General features: G+C 36.1%; 1 protein-coding gene across 2 annotated transcripts in view; it reads left to right on the forward strand.

Moving 5' to 3' along the window:
- The window catches only part of tsnare1 (T-SNARE Domain Containing 1), a 229,432-nt gene that overhangs the window by 160,058 nt on the left and 51,722 nt on the right, over positions 1–17,652 (forward strand). For both annotated transcript variants that reach the window (XM_083548755.1, XM_083548754.1), the window contains exons 5-8: positions 8,293–8,383; positions 8,739–8,813; positions 9,793–9,849; positions 14,856–15,011. In XM_083548755.1, the coding sequence (XP_083404881.1) occupies positions 8,293–8,383; positions 8,739–8,813; positions 9,793–9,849; positions 14,856–15,011 (379 nt within the window). The remainder of the gene's footprint in view (positions 1–8,292; positions 8,384–8,738; positions 8,814–9,792; positions 9,850–14,855; positions 15,012–17,652) is intronic.

The following is a 17,652-nucleotide window of genomic DNA, read 5'->3' on the forward strand; positions in this document are numbered from 1 at the left end:
AGTATGGACATTCACTTCTGACCTCTTTAATCAATAAGGCTTTCTGCTGCTCAGTGGATGTTGTTTTTTTATTATTACACAATTCTCAGAAAATTCTATAGGCTGTTGTGCAGTAAAATCCCAGGAGAGCAGCACTTATAGTAATACACAAACCAGCCTGCTAGGACCCAGCAATCATGCTACGTCAAAATCAATAAGACCACGTTTATCCCCATTTGTTGGCTGATGTGAAGATTATCCGGAGCTGCTGGCTCGAATCTGCATGATTTCTGCACTGCTGCCACATTATTGGCCAATTAGATAATTACATGAATGTAAAGGTGTACAGGTGCACAGTGAGTGTACATTATTGTTCCATTTCTTTTTCAAATTCTTTTTTTATACAAAAGTGTATCTTATGGTCAAACCTGAGAGCAAAAAACATTATTATGTTTGATTGTGTGTGTGTGTTTGTGTGTGTGTGTGTGTGTGTGTGTGTGTGTGTGTGTGTGTGTGTGTGTGTGTGTGTGTGTGTGTGCGCGCGCGCAATTATGGTCATATAATTAACTTGTGTCCTAACATTTGCATTCCATTTATGACGGTCATGAAATTTCCTTACTGCTTCTTCTTGCTGTCATAATCTGTTATGATAAAACCCATTTGTGGAGTAACAGATGTTGGAGAATAAATTCATTATTTCTGAGGATCAAAAAATGTTTTTTTGAATACTGTAAAAATCACCCAAATGAAACATTTAATGTATCAGAATTAACTGCCTAGAAAGCGCCACATATCCTTTTCCTTTCTGGACTAGTCCACATGTTCATATTACAGTCATCTTGTAGGATATTATATTAAAGGTACATGTTTTAGTTTGTAAAATGTTTATAGTTTTTTCCTGCCTAAAAATGTGCTCCACCCCTGGTGGAAGTAGAGTTGCTCAGTTCTGCTTTAAACTATACTTAAAAGATAACCAATATATCATAACTTTCAAAACAAGGACTGGCGTTAGTTTATCATAGCTTCATCTCCCCATATATTCATCTCCCCATTATTAATGGTCTTTAAAATCGATCAACTTTACCTTTAGATGTATTAATAAAATAAATATTATTTAAAGGAATGAATTGTACTTGAAGTGATCAATGTTGGAAGATCTTTTTTTCTCCTACCACTGGTTTTACTTACAATTCATGTAATTAACTGAACAATCTGAGCAAGATGAACAACAACCAACAGGCCTCTAGCTGATCACTAGTCAAGTAATCCAATAGGAGCCTGTTTATGGTTTCTGTTGTCTGAACATGTTTAAACAACACCGATCGTGTTACTCTGCTTGAAATAAAATCAATACACAGAACTTGCACACTATTTTCTGTAATTAAAGTGACCATATACAAACAAAATTAGACTATCTACAAGCAACACACGTCTCTGTCTCTAAATTTCTACACTGTGTGCAGTATAAACTGGTATAAGCTGCTGAAGTTTTGATGGAAAACATTTATATGAATTTGATTAAGCTTATGATTATCAGCTGATAAAATAATTCATAAATGATTAGGATTGCGTTCATAAAAAAATAGATTCTATTTGCTCAAATAGACAACTATTTAAACAAATCGACCAATTTACTGATCTGTAAAAGAAATTGTTACTATAAATTATACCATGAAATCCATTAGCTAAATGAAAAAGGTGGCAGTAAAAATATAAAAATAAAATGTGTTGAATTATTTGTATTTCTGTCAAAACCTCATTTGTCATCAACACTAATATGTTTGTGTGTGTGCGTTAGTGTAATGTAATGTCAGGCAACTATTAGTTCTGAGGAATCCATTGATCTAGAGCTTTTGTTACCAGAAATATATTTTCATTTTAGTGTTTGTCAGAATGACTGATGGAGGATGCTCCATTACCAGGCATGGTCCTGTGGCAGATGGCATATAACATATTATTTTGCTTTTTTCTTCTCATTTACTCAGTGCCTTCTATATATTATTGTTTCCTCCTGAATGAAGGTCAATAAAAAGCAATGCAGACTTTCCTCCATGCCAGATGAAAATGGTCTCTGAGTAATTCCAAATATCAACACACAGAGTTACTTTGAAAAGTGCAGAAGAGTGCACATCACCCCCTGACTTATCCCTAGTTACAGCTGTAATGCTCGGAGACAAAAGTGAATTCCAGCCTTATTTTAAATCTGTGAGTTGTCATTCCTAGAAGACAGACATGCAGTTATATCAAGGTACAAGAATTTCTTTTTCACTTTCTATTTATTCTAACACTGTCTTCTATGATGACATAATTCATTGCTCTTCACGGCTTAATATTTAGTAAAAGATCATTGTATTCGCACTGCATAAGAAATTAGCTTTCAAACATTGCCATGCTCTTCTAAAACAAATTACTATTAAATGATGCATGTAGACGGTTCGACAGCTCTCACATACAGAATAAAATGGCATGAATAAATTTTTTGATTGATATGGTGCAAATCATCTTGATAATTGCTGCTCATTATCGTCATGCAGAGGCATTACTTTGTAGAAATTGTTCTGCCTTCACTACTATGAGAATTAAATGTAGAAAGGTAACATAATGTGGTAAATAGGGCTGATAAATGCATATTATTATTATTTTTATGAATATAATAATAATAATAATAATAGTTATTATTATTATTATTATTATTATTATTATTATTAATAAAAAATCATAATTTGTTTGTGTGCTTATTTTGCTGTTGCTGTTATTGCATATCTCTTAGTGGCAATCTGTACATGCACTAAATGGACAAAAGTAAGTTGTGGACACATGACCACAATGATTCATAAGGTTTTTAAACATCTAATTCCACATTTAATCATCATTCTCTTTTAACATAACCTCCACTCTTCTGGGAGGATGTTCCAGTAGATTTTGATGTGTGGTTGTAGAGGTGTTTTTTATTCAGCCACAACGGCTTAGTAATGTAAAGAACTGATTTAGGAGGAGGAGGCCATGGGAGTCAGTCAGTGTTTCAATTCATCCAAAAGGTGTTCAATGGGGTAAGAATGAGAGTTCTATAGCAGTCCACTCCAACCCATGTCAAATGTAATGCTACCCAATCCAAAGACATCTAATATAATTGCATGCCTCCAAGTTTGTGGTAACAGTTTGGGGAAGAACCATATATGGCTGGTGTCCACATATAGCTTAGGTGTCCCAAAACCTTATATTTGATATAGTGTACGGTACTTAAATTCTTACAACTTTTATCCTAAACATACTTTTTTATGATGCATTTATAATATGATAAATATGATTCATTTATACATAACAGTATTTCTTAATGTAACTAATCTGAATTTTGTGTTGGTGATTTGTAGATTTTAAATTTTTCTTTGGAAGGAATAAACCACAGCAGTGTGTGTGCTGTTATGGGGAAATATTCAGCAATAGAGTGATGTGTTGCATCCCAAATCAAAGCAGAGCTACTATTACCACACCAAGTTTGTATTTACTCATCTTTTAATAACTGCAAATGTTCTCTTGTTTTATTTCTCATATACCACAGCAAATTGCCATTCGAAAATTACTTAAAGAACATTGTAGAATTCATTCATTAATAGTTTATTGATGTGGAACACTCACAGGTTTGTTCACTTACAGAATACCAGCTATAAATAGTCTTTCGTTTTCCCCCTATCTTGAAAATCACTAATCAAAAAGCAACAAAATCCGCCCTAGAAAATCTCACCACCATCTGCCCTTAAAAATGTATGTAAAAATGAAAAAAATAAAATACAGATTTGACTTTTTCCATCACTAATAAAAAAAAGCATCTTCTTATAGAAAACTTCAAGGAAATGTAAACCTGTGGTACTAAAGAAATGATCAAATATTGCAAAAGAAGTGCATTAATATAAACCTTTGAGAAGAAAATGTTATCAGAGCTGCAATAATAGAATATGACTCAACTTTCTGACCAACCCGAATCAAGCACTCAAGAATATAGCACTGTATTTAGAATATTTGAACGCACATTTAAAGAGAATCGATTTATTTTCAGAGTAAGACAGTAATGAAGTGATAAAGAATGGAGAGTGGGTAATGCACATTGGACAGGGCCAGGTGTTTACAGAGAGACGATTATCACAATATAACAGGAAATAATTTTGAAAAAATTATATCCTTTAGTAGGTAACAGCTAAGATTTGCAATGGAACCGGTTGTTCTGTCAGCTACACGCTTAAGCATGATGGTGTCATCAATGCAAATCGAATTGATCCAATCTAATTGCCCAGTCTAATATTCCTTCTCCTCCGAAATGCATTTCCCAGAGCTGCCCTGCCTTCAGTTACAGCACTGACAGCTCCACCAAAATAACCTTCACCACGTACATCTTACTACGCTGCTGTGTTGTGTTTTAACTGCTGTAACATGCCGTTTCTTCTGGATTAATTCATAGCCAGATTTAATGCATAAACTGGCTGAATAATCAGGGCCTGAGTTGTCTCAGCAGCCCACTACAGATCACTCCATTAGGGACAATTACCTGTGCAAAATTTGCCAATCATGAATCATTCAGAGAAAGAGAGAGATATGGACAGAACGAGACGAAGAAGTTTGAAATTAATATGATGAGTAATATAAGAACTTTTTTCACTGGCTATATACACTAAACCCCTTGACAAGATGTGGGTGAGGTTGATGCTTCTGTAGAGGACAATGAAGAGGCTTACAGATCTCCTTTGAAAATGCTTAGTGCATTATTCACCAAGTTCAATATATTCCAAAATAATTTCCTCTGAACTACTTTCCAAAGAAGTCTTTGTGACTGAGAAATTATCACTTAAAATCTAAAGTTTTTCAGTCTTGGAAGGCGCAATTTTTTCAAACTCAATATTACTATGCAACAGCCATGCAATGCCTAACATTTTATTTTATTTATAAACATGATTTTCAGTGTTTGTCATTTTTATCTGCTGAAAATTGAAAATTTTGCTGAAAAGGGCAAAAATACGGCAGTTATATTTTAATATTCAAGAATGCCTGATCTTTGATACCTGAAGAAAGCGCTGCCAATTTTGCGATTGTTTCCACATAAACGGTCTACAGAAAGAAAATAGAAACTGTGCTCTTACATGTTATGCCATTATTACATTCTTAATGTGTAAAGATTAATATGTGTGCCAAAAAGAGTGTGCTGGTGTGATTTATTATGATTTACATGGCAAAAAAATTATAATTTTAGACAGCATGTTTATATTTCACTCATTTGAAGTCAGTTAGGACCTCATATGTATTCATGTTAGTGCAGAGCGGTGCTGTCTGGTGTCAGCATAGTGCTGTGACAGTGCATGTGGTAGCAGTAATTTCATCATTTTATTGTTAATGCTGCAACTGGTATGTGCTGTGTGGTGTGTGCATGCTGATGAGAGGACATGTATGAGCATACCAGAGTTATTGATTATGGATCAGCTCTCAAAGGGAGATCAGGTTAAACCTGGTATAATCTGTCTAACAGATACATTTGTTAACTGGATATCTGTGGAGCATTTAGGAACTGGATTATTTTAAATACTGACTAATGGCATTCTGTGAAAATTGCAAGTGGGTAATTAAAACGGTCTGTAGCAGCGCTGCCATGCGCTTGATTTTCTTCTCTTCAGACAATCCCTGTTATCCATAAAGCAATTAAACTTTTTTGTTTTTGTTTGTGTTACTTTTACTGAATTGTACACAAGATTACTTTTAAGAACCTCACAAAAATGTCCTACAATTGCCTTCAAAGTTTGGCTATAATACAATACCCCCTGAATACTATCCTAGCCCTTATTGGTACTGCAAATGTTCTTGTGAAATAGAAGACCTTGAAGGTTGAATATAAAACCTTAAAATAACCCTTTCAAAGAAAATTATTTGCACTATCATTGGATTATTGCTAACTCAAACCTCCAACAATGCCACAAACATCCATGACTGGTAGTCTAGAGAGCAACACTGTCTATGGCTGAGTGACACAATCAATCATAGAAATCATATTAAAGAGGACAGGTAGAGCTTCCTCCACCTTTCACCTTATTCACTTAGTAGTATGGTCTGGGAGAATTGGGTTAGAATTAGGAAGTAGTATAACTGGGGAAAAATGTTGTGGGTTTTAAACCTTTAAACATTTTATAAATTATTTTTTTATTTGGTTGGTTGGATAAGTCCAATCACACTGTCAGGGAATGTTTGTATATTGATGTAGCCATGTGTGTGTTTGTTTTTGATTCATGTCCTGTCTTCATGTCTTTCTTCACATGTCCTTTGGTTTGCCCCTTGATTATTTTGTGTCTGTTGTCACGCCGTAAGTAGGGCGTAAGTAGGTAAGAAGTAGAGCGAGGATGGAAAAAAGCTGGTAAACCTGGTAGGCCTCAATGATTATTTGACTTAGCAACTAATTAGTTTATACCTAATAGCAAGAAAAGTCAAATCAATGTTTTAGTGTTATCAAGGTTATTACGGATAGATAATCTTACACATTGTTAAATAATGATTTGAGAATAAAAGGATGGAAAAGTAGGAATACATCATCCATTTTTTCTCCCTCTGACAAAACTCCAAGTAGCACCAATATGCAACCCTTAAAGTTTAGTAAAATAAACAGTTACTGTACCCTTCTGTACTTTAGAGGTCATCTGCAGGAAGGTTTTTCTGTGTCTGGATTAGAAAAAAATGAGTCCTCCAATCAAGTGGCATCATGCCGTGCACGTCTGGCATTTCCTGAGTTGTAACTTAAAGAACCACTGGTGAAACATAAAACTGAGGATTTCTCTTGTGCTTCACCTTGAAGATCCCACTGTTTCTGTACAGATAGTGTTTTTTTTTTTTTTTTTATATGGATTGAATATGACAGTGACAGGCCCTTCATTCACATTATGTACACTAATGCAATTTTTTTCTTTTAGTCACATCTTTCGTTTCCACCCTCCATCTTTAAATCAATATTTAAGAGAAAGGTGGACTACACGGTCTGCGCTGCGTATCTCTGGGGAACAGCAGGGTAGTATGGATAGCCGTTTTGCACTGGGTTTTAAAAACTGGGATCAGACTATATAGTGCACTGGCACTAAATCGATGACTTATCCACAACCCCAGACAGCCACAAGAGAACAATGCATTTCTGTCACATGATTGTCTAGAAGCCCCTCATCAACTCTCCTATTTAATTTAATTAAAATGATTTCAAGACCCCAGCTCTTTAAATATTTAGAAAATATTATAAAGATATTATTTTATTTATTTATGTATTTTGTATTTATCTCCTTTTCCCTTCATGCTTCATGTTTAGTCCTTCTGTCTTTCATGGCATTCATATTTTATTCATAACTATTTTTTTTTCCTCTCTAACAGGTGATATTGATAATAAGCATTTCATTTATTTATTTATTTATTTATATTTTCAATATTCATTTTCAGTTATTTTCATTAAATTAAAAGTATTTTGCAGAAAAGGATGTGCCAAAAGCTTGAATAACAGTATGTGACTTTTATCAGCTAGGTTGTATATCTGGAAACAACCCACAGTGCATATCTCTGTTCCACAATGTCACACAGTCATTAATATGAATTAATTTACCTGAAAAACATAATCTATGGAAATAGCCTGGGGATGTAAATTTTTTTTTTATACCTTGGAATCAATGCCATATTTGCAATCATCTGACTCCATAAATCTGCAAGACCCATAACACTCTCTTTCTCTCTCTCTCTCTCTCTCTCTCTCTCTCTCTCTCTCTCTCTCTCTCTCTCTCTCTCTCTCTCTCTCTCTCTCTCTCTCTCTCTCTCTCTCTCTCTCTCTCTCTCTCTCTCTCTCTCTCTCTCTCTCTCTCTCTCTCTCTCTCTCTTCCCCTCTCCCTCTCCCTCTTCCCCCCTCCCTCTCTCTCTCTCTCTCTCTCTCTCTCTCTCTCTCTCTCTCTCTCTCTCTCTTCCCCTCTCTCTCTCTCTCTCTCTCTCTCTCTCTCTCTCTCTCTCTCTCTCTCTCTTCCCCTCTCCCTCCCTCTCTCTCTCTCTCTCTCTCTCTCTCTTCCCCTCTCCCTATCCCTCTCTTTCTCTCTCTCTCTCTCTCTTTCTCTTTCTCTCTCTCTCTCTCTCTCTCTCTCTCTCTCTCTCTCTCTCTCTCTCTCTCTCTCTCTCTCGCTCTCTTCCCCTCTCCCTCTTCCTCTCTCTCTCCTCTCTCTCTCTCTCTCTCTCTCTCTCTCTCTTCCCCTCTCCCTCTCCCTCTCCCTCTATCTCTCTTCTTCTCTCTCTCTCTCTCTCTCTCTCTCTCTCTCTCTCTCCTAGGCACACCATACAGCAACAAACCAATAAAGTCATCACAAGCACAAGTCAACTTATCAAACAGCTCTCTGACATCATCAGCGGCTCCTCTCGGGTAAAATATTTATTTCGTTCCTCTGACTTGTGTATCTCTATAGTTCTCCCTCAGACCTTACATATAATACCCCATGGAATGACATTCTAGACATAGCTAGTGTCTAATTTAGACATGGACTGTCTGGGATTTTAGTGACGAATCAGCAGCAGCGCATAATTTGTGTCTAGGTTAAGGTTTTGCGTCAATACATTCTTAATAAAGTATGAAATGAGTGGATTGAGGCTATTAACATACAATAATGAGGAAGACTGCAATGGGCCAGCGGCCAAGTAAATGATGTAACTGTTAAATATGACAGATGTATTATTAAATGTCTATTTTTTGCAGTAACTGATTAGTTTTCTCTCGACAGGAAGACCGGCTGCGTCTGACGAGGCTGAAGACAGAGCTGTCAGAGTCTGTGCAGCGTTATGGTGACCTGCAGAAGGTGAGAGTATTGCTAAAGCTCGTTTTTCCCCACACACATAGTAAAAGGACATAATTTCTTTCTGTTCATTTTATAAAATATATATACAGACCAGCCATAAAATTAAAACCACTGACAGGTGACATGAAATGCATTGATTATCTCTAACAATGGCACCTGTCAGGGACTGGGGTATTTTAGGCAGCACATGAAGAGTCAGTTTTTAAAGTTGGAGAGTTGGAAGAAAAAAAAAAATAGGAAAGCGTAAGAATCTGAGTGACTTTGATAAGGGACAAATTGTGATGGTTGAACGGCTAGGTTAGAGCATCTCTGAAATGGCAGGTCTTGTGGGGTGTTCCCAGTATGCAGAGGTTAGTACCTTTCTAAGGCTTATTAATGCATGTGCAGTACAAATGCTAGCTTATCTCAGCTATGAAGCCAGTAAAGGCAGTGTGATACTTTGGGCAATGTTCTGCTAAGAAGCCTTTAGTCTTGGCATGCATGTGTTTATTACTTAGACACAAACCACTGACCTAAACATTGTTGCACAATAATCTTCCTCTTCATGACCCAGAATTCGCTAATGTGCCACACTGAAAAATAGTTCAGTAATGTTTTAAGGAACATGACAAAGAGTTTAAGGTGTCAACTTGGCCTCTAAATTCCCCAGATAATAAGACCTTAAAAAAAAAAAAAAAAAGCTTCTGTGGGGTTTCCTTGCCAAGCAAGTCTGATTTCCATCTCCAACTTAAACTACTTAAAGGCTCTGATGTTAACGTTTTGGTGCCAGCTACCACAGCACACCTTCAGAGGTCTTGTGGAGTCCATGCTTAGATGGGTATGAGCAGTTTTGGTGGCACAAGGGGGATTTACACTCTATTAGGCAGGTGGTTTTACTGTAACAACTGTGTAAGAGATTTAGGGTTAAAGAATTAATGTTAAAATTGTATTTTAGTTGGGTTCATTCAATCTGCATATCTATCATTTTCTTTCCCATTAGAAAATTGCAGACCGTTCAAGGGCCTTGCTTCCTCCAGCACAAAAAGACAGAAAACAGGTGAGTGACTCCAGTGATGCAGTAAGGGGGTGGATGGAGGGTAGTGATGGGGGGTTAGGTTTGTTTCATAGGGCCCTGAAAAGACTAAGTCTTTAAAAGATCATTAAGAAGAAAAAATAATTTCTGGAAGTATTCTAAAATTGACATTGTTCAATTGTTGAATATTATTTAAAGAGTAGTTTTAGATCCAGTACCCAAAGCATTTTATATTTTATTTAGATTTTGTATTATAGTCTAAAAACTGTTGGCCTTTGAGAGTTTATGACAAAAATGACAAGGAAAAATAAAATTGACAAAGACTGGATGTCACCAAGTATCTCTGATGTATTGAGGTGGGTCAAGCTACAATATACTGAAGCTTTTAATAGAAAAGAAGCTTATGCTATAGTAACTTAATTTGTCACATGGAATTGGTTTGACGGCGCTGTCTAAACAAAACCTTATGTGCTACTGGGTTATGTTAGCATTTTGCATGTTTTTTTTTTCCTTCATAAATCAATAATAGAGCATAACCTCTATTTTTGTGTTCAAATGTCATGTTCACAAGAATAGTGAAATGAAAAAGTTGAAAGTAACAGTAAAGCACAAAGTGCTGCTGAGGACATTCAATAGCCTTCCTGTGTATCTTTCATCCTGGCTATGAATGACTGTAAAACCAGTATATCTCCATTACTCATTGAGTGATGTTCATTAGGAACAGTTGTGTAGCGGCTCATTCATATAATTATCCCATCATCCCACAGCATCAGGTTGCAGCATTGCAATTCTGATAGAGGTCAAGAGCTTCTCTTAATTTTCCAGTATGATCTCAATTACTTTGAGAGTGGCATTGTTATTGGTGCCAGATGGTCAAATTTCAGTATTTCACAGATTCATACACAGATTCAAAAGTTTATAGAGAATGGTGCAAAAAAACAACCACCACAAAACCCCAATTCTTCTGCATGAAGATTGGGCTCGCGGGAAGGCCACAGTAACTCAAAAAACACACTTTATAGCCATGGTGGGCAAAAAGGCATCTCTGATTGCACAACACTTAGAACCTTGAGATGGATGGGGTACAGGAGGCCACGTTAGGTTTCACTGCTTTCAGCCAAAGCAGGAACCTGAGGCTACAATAGACACACATTCATCAGTGTAGTAAAGATTGGAAAGATTCCACTTTATCTTTTTTCCAATCTTTAACAGTCCTGTTTCAGTAAAGCTTGGCCCATTCTAACCTTAGATTCTTATTCATGGGTGGTTTCCTGGCAAATCCTCTAGCTACCATGCTTTCTGCAATTTCAGTGGTAGACAGTAATTACTAAACTTAAGTATATTTTTCAAGTATCTGTACTTTGAGTATTTTTATTTTCGAAGCCATGTACTTTTACTGTACAATATAATGTACAATATATTAATTTCAGAAAAACTTTTATTTTCTCACTAAGTGAATACATAAAATGTGTTAAATGAGAACCTGTTGTAAGAACACAATTAAACCCCATAGTTTCCCAAGATGTTTAGTAGAATAATACCAACTTCAATGTGTCGCTGTAACAATAGAGAAATTTCTTCCTTAAAAATGTATAATGAGCAGGACATTAGACCACTAAAGTGCAGAAATTATTTACTTTTAATGCTTAAGAGCATTCAGAAATAAGTACTCTTCTACTTTTGCTACAAGTAGTAATGCGAAACGAGCATATATTTAAACGGGTTATTTGCACTTTTTACTCAAGCACTGGAATGGTGTAAATATCTGGCCAGCTTTAATTGCACAAGCCTCAGTAAATTCAGTAGAATAAGCAATCAGCAACACCTTCTCGTCATGCTTTCTGTGTGCTGACGCTCCACTTTCCACGCAAGCATCATTTAAATGTATATCTACAAGAGGTGAGGTATATTTAGAACAAAAGCAGAGTTTCGTGCCGCAGTTTTTTCGAGTTTTTTTTTTTTTCGTTTCATTCTAACTGTGCTTCAGAATGGATGCTTATGTAGAGTCAAACACAGCTCAACACTTTTGTAGTAACAACACATCCAGGTTATGCCGTATCGTTTGAATAATTCTGTATTGAAGATTAGCATGAATAAGACGGAAGAAAATACCTTTTGTAAGTGGCCACAAAACTGACAACCCTTGTTTTTTTTAAGTGCATGAGAACTGACATTCATAAGGTCAGATCCCTTCAAGCGTGACATCTAGTTGATATTGCATACTGCCGTAGGATGCCAGAGTGACATGAAAGCATTTTTGACTCGGATGTCACTTCAAATTGCACATCAGAATTCCTCAACTGTCATACACCTGTAACGGTGACAAGGCAGCATACAGATACAGATCTACACTCTCATCTAGACACCCTCCTCCCCCCAGTCCACTTATTTTCCTATTCACTTCACATGCTGCCTGAGCAATGCCTGGAGTTGTTGCTTTCATGTGCAGTTCTGTCACTTGTAGCTGCTTCCTAGATGGTTTTGTCTCTGTTGACAGTTCACCTTAGACACTTCCAGCACCATGAACCATCAAACAGGATAGGTATTTGTATTACAATACGAACGCAAAGTTCACAAGCAAAACAAGTGGTGCTGTTTAAGGCCACAGGTAGAGTGGGTTGTATGGAGTCAGATACTATTCGAGCTTTGTCTGATTGCCGAGCTCCCTCTGAGACTCATTTTTTTGCAGATCAAAGATGAAAGTGGTTGTGTATCAGTGCAGACGATCTCGGAGTACATCATAAAACCGAATTTCCAATTTGTACAGAATCATTTCTGCAGGAAAGGCTCTTAGTTTTGTTCTGTAAACCACCATACAAGTTTTCCTAAAAATATACACGCTTCGATTTTTCTTTTTCTTCTTTTTCTTTTTTGTTCTGTCCTGCTCTTATACTGGATCTTAGTGCAGTGGAATCAAACAGATACCAAAATGTAGCATATTGTATGTTGATGTATGTGTGTGTTTCATTTTAGAATGGGGGACCTAATTATTATATTATCTCTGAGATTTTAATCAAGCTGGAAGCGATCCACCAAGCAGAAGAGAAAATCATTCTAGGAAACAGAATGATTTACCGTAATTTCCGGACTATAAAGCGCACCCATATATAAGCCGCACCCACTAAATTTTACAAATATTTTTATTTTTAACATAAATAAACACTAAAAATCTACACTAATGTACTTTACACAGGCTTTAACAAAAGACACGTTACACACGGTGTAACGGGTGAAATATATTGCGCTTTCTTTAGGAGCATAGCGGTATTTTGGGAATAGCATGTCACTGCATTTGTCCGGTATTACTGTGTGTGTTCAAGACGAGGATTATGTCCTTATTTTCTGATGCTGATTTCTAAGTTTCTTTGACTAACCCTAACGCTGTTGCTAAGAAAAATAAAAAAGCACGAGTTTTGGAAACCTGTCTGTGCTTATATGATTTCTGTTGCAACTGGAGTTAGTGAGCTCTCCCTTCACCCAGATTTAACGTGTTACAACGGCTTGTATCTAAACAGTCGCCGACCAAGAAAGTCATTGTTCACTGTCTTCCTCCTTCCTTTCACTATTTTTTTTGGGAGTTTATCTTTTGGCATCGTCGTGCGTTTAATAAATGTCGTGCAGCTCAAAACACAGGTGAGGTGCGTTTTTTTTCATTTCCGTTTGGAAATTTCATTGGTCTATTTTTATGGGGTTCAGTTTTTTAGCTTGAAGTTTGTGAAACAGGGAAAAACCCAGGAAAAATTCATAAATAAGCTGCTTTCTTGTTTAAGCCGCGGGGTTCAAAACGTGGGGAAAAAAGTAGCGGCTTATATTTAAAAAAAATACGGTACTTATAAACAGATTTTTAAAATAATTTTTTGTGTGTGTGTGTGGGGTGGGGGGGTGGGGGGGGTGTAAGGGTATTCTGTGGGTGAAGCTTTTTTGATACTTTAAAGACTCGTATTCTTTTAATAGTGATTGAGTTTAGCGAGTTAGTGAGTTACAGTATATCTTCATATACACGATTCACTTTATTTACAGATAAATAGTCAACTAAAACTTTTGAACCATGAGTGAAAGGTTAAAGAGTGATGTAATTTTATTTTTATGGATACCAGTTAGAATTGTACATAATTTTTTATAAAATGTATTATTTATATTTAGCTTTTTAGCAATGTGAAATGTGATTTCACTTTATTTCAGCACAGTTGGCACTATTTGTATTTCTGTGTTGGTTTGAATTGCAGGTTTGTGTAACAAAATACCTCAGAAGTGCTCAGACTGAAACAAGGAGCAGGGAAACAAACTCAGAATGTAAACAAGCTCCGAAAGTGATTTGCCTCTTGCAGAAGATTTTTAATGGTTACACTTTTATAATCCCTTGCTCTATTTTTGCATTTTTTTTTAAACATGAGTCAATTGGATGTCAGGCAAAACAAAATCAGTTATATCTATGTATTGGTAAAACCTACATCAGTTTCTGTATATTGTGAATTATTAAGGATATGGTAAATATACAAATATTTAGAGGGTCTTTCCGAACAAAAAGACAACAGCATCATTAGCAAGTGGTTAGGCCTGAGGAGACGGTGCTCTTTAAAGTGTCTGGAATGAGATGTAGTCTATTAGCTGTACTGATTCTGAGATGGAGGAAAATGGAATACAATGAATCATCCAGTGAATAACAAAAACAATAACTTGCCTCTGGCATCTGGTGTCATACATATGCAATTAGAAAGAAATTAGCAGATTAGCAGCTCTCTGCTCTCTCAGTGACCATTTCCTACATATTGGATCTTCAGTCTAGATTGCTGCCAAACAAAGTCTAAATAAAGTTATTTGAAAAACACAATTGAGATATTTTTTAGTGAGGTATGGATTTTTTTTGTCACTGGTGGCTATGATTTTCAAGGTTTTGCATCAGAATATCAGATGATTATAGTGTTACTGATTTTTCACAGTATGTTATGTGTCATTGTTGACAGGAAGCAGTTTGAGAACACATTATAAAACAACACTGTGTGTGTGGGCTTCTCTGTATGCATGTGCAGAGTCAACAGACACCAGTCACTGAGCTGTGTGAGGATCCACTGGTCGGGCCAGCAGAGACTGTGCAAGGAGATGAACAGCAGGCGTTCCTGTCAGAGATCAGTGAGGAGGATGTGGAGGTCCTGCGCCAAAGAGAAGAAGCTTTACTCCAGATAGAGGTATGTACTTCGTTAGCTTGGTAAACCCCACTGATGGTAACCTCACATCTCAGAAGAAATAAAGAACTGGTTGGGATGTGATTTGGTTGTGAATCTTTAATTGCACATATTAGGACTTCTAATGAATTGTACCAAAATAAAGTTCAATAATTAAAGTCTACATGCAGATCTGAAATACGCTACATCCACCAGATTTATAGACATACAGATAGATATAAAGTGCATCCAGAAAGTATTCAGAGCTCTTTACGTTCTCCAAATTTTGTTATATTACAGCCTTATTCCAAAATTAATTAACTTCATTATTTTCCTAATAATTCTACACACACTACCTCATAATTACGATGTGAAAGAAGTTTGTTTTAAATCTTTGCAAATGTATTCAAAAAATAAATAAATAAATCACATGTACATATACAGTAAGTATTCACAGCCTTTGCTTAATAATTTGTTGAATCACCTTTGGCACCAATTCCAAGTATTTTTGAGTATGATGCACAGCCATTTTCATATCTCTCTAGAGATGTTCAATCAGGTCAAGTCTTGCTCCAGTCTGATGTACAGAGCGCTTTGGAGCAGGTTTCTCTGTACATTGCTGCATTCATCTTTCCCTTGATCCTGACTAGTCTCCCAGTTTCTGCTGCTGAAAAACATACCCACAGCATGGTGCTGCCACCACCATGCTTCACGGTAGAGATGGTATTGGCCAGGTGATGAGAGGTGCCTGGTTTCCTCCACACATGATGCTTTGTTTCTCATGGTCTGAGAGTCCTTCAGGTGCCTTTTGGCAAACTCCAGGTGGGCTGCCATGTGACTTTTACTGAGGAGTGGCTTCCGTCTGGCCACTCTACCATACAGTGATAATTAGTAAAGTGCTGCAGAGATTTTTGTTCTTCTGGAAGGTTCTCCTCTCGCAATAGAGAAATGTTGGAGCTCTTTCAGAGTGACCATCGGGTTCTTGGTGGTTTCAAACTTCTTCCATTTATGAATGATGGAGGACACTGTGATCATTGGGACTTTCAATGCTGCAGATATTTTTTGCACCCTTCCTCAGATCTGGTCTACAGACAATTCCTTGGACTTTATGGCTTTTACATGCACTGTTAACTGTGGGACCTTTTATAGACAGGTGTGTGCCTTCCCAAATCATGTCATATCAAATTAATTTACACAAGTGGACTCCAATCAAGTTGTAGAATCAACTAATAAATGATCAGTGGAAACAGGATGCACCTGAGCTCAATTTTGAGTGTCATGGCAAAGGCTGTGTATACTTATGTACATGTGATTATAATTTCTTTTATGAAATTGCAAATATTTCGAACAAACTTCTTTTACGTTATCATTATGGGGTATTGTTTGTAGGATTTGCAGGAAAATAATAAATATAATCTATTTTGAAATAAGGCTGTTGCAAAAATCAAAATGTTGAAAAAGTGAAGCCCTGTGAATAATTTCCGGATGCACTGTATAGCTAAATAACCCTACGTAATTAAAAGACACAGTCTTAAAGGGACTTTTCTTCCTATTAAACTTCCTATTTTCTTCCATTCTTTCAGTTGCCTTCCAGTTGCCACACTTCTCAGACTGTGTTATGTTAAAATCTTTATATTCTTATAAGTGGATAATTAGCTTATATCCACATTGTGAAGATATTAGCCAACATGATATAGGGAAAAAATTACTGGACTAACTCACCAATTTACATGCAAAAACTACCTTTTCAAGGCAAATGGAAATTTAATAAAAAAAAAACACCCCAGCAATTTCCAGGTGCTGTGCAGGTCCACAAGTATATTTTATTTCTCCAGGTTATACTAAGACCCCAGAACATAGGATCGGCTAGAAAATTGGTCCATGGACAACTTAAGTGGAAATAAATTATGGATGTAAAAAAAAAATCAGCCACGCCATTATTAATTGTCAAACTTCTGGCTTAGGATTTAAATAAAGCCATAGATTGTAGAGGTGCAGTGGGTTGCGTTGTTGCCTTGTAGCTTTAGGGTTCCAAGCTCAATTCTGTGTTTGGATTAATGTCAGTGTTGAGACATGTTTTCCATGTGTGTCTACCTTTTTCACAACTACACCAAATAGCAATTAGTAAATAAGTATGTCTGTTTGCCTGGTGTCCCACATGATGGATTGGTGTATATATATAGAGTACAGACCAAAAGTTTGGACACACCTTCTCATTCAAAGAGTTTTCTTTATTTTCATGACTATGAAAATTGTAGAATGAGAAGGTGTGTCCAAACATTTGGTCTGTACTATATATATATATAATGTGTGTGTGTGTGTGTGTGTGTGTATTAATAATATATATGTATTATATGTAATATATGTATTAATAATATATTGCTTTGACAATTATGACCTCCTCCGGTAATGAGTTACTGATTAAAGGTGTTCTGTCAGATAATAGAATTGAACATGCTGAATTTAATTATTATTATTATTATTATTATTATTATTATTATTATTATTATTATTATTATTAATTAAACTTTTTTATATATTTTTTTAAGAAACTGGAAAAGCCGTTAATTGTATCTGCTGCATCCTCATCTAACATTAATCAATAAGTCTAGTGCTTAGCAAGAAGTGTTATTTATTAATTTTTTTTATTGCTTAGTAAATGTAT

This window comes from Silurus aristotelis (genome assembly GCF_946808225.1).
Source record: "Silurus aristotelis genome assembly, chromosome: 1".
Lineage (NCBI taxonomy): Eukaryota > Metazoa > Chordata > Actinopteri > Siluriformes > Siluridae > Silurus > Silurus aristotelis.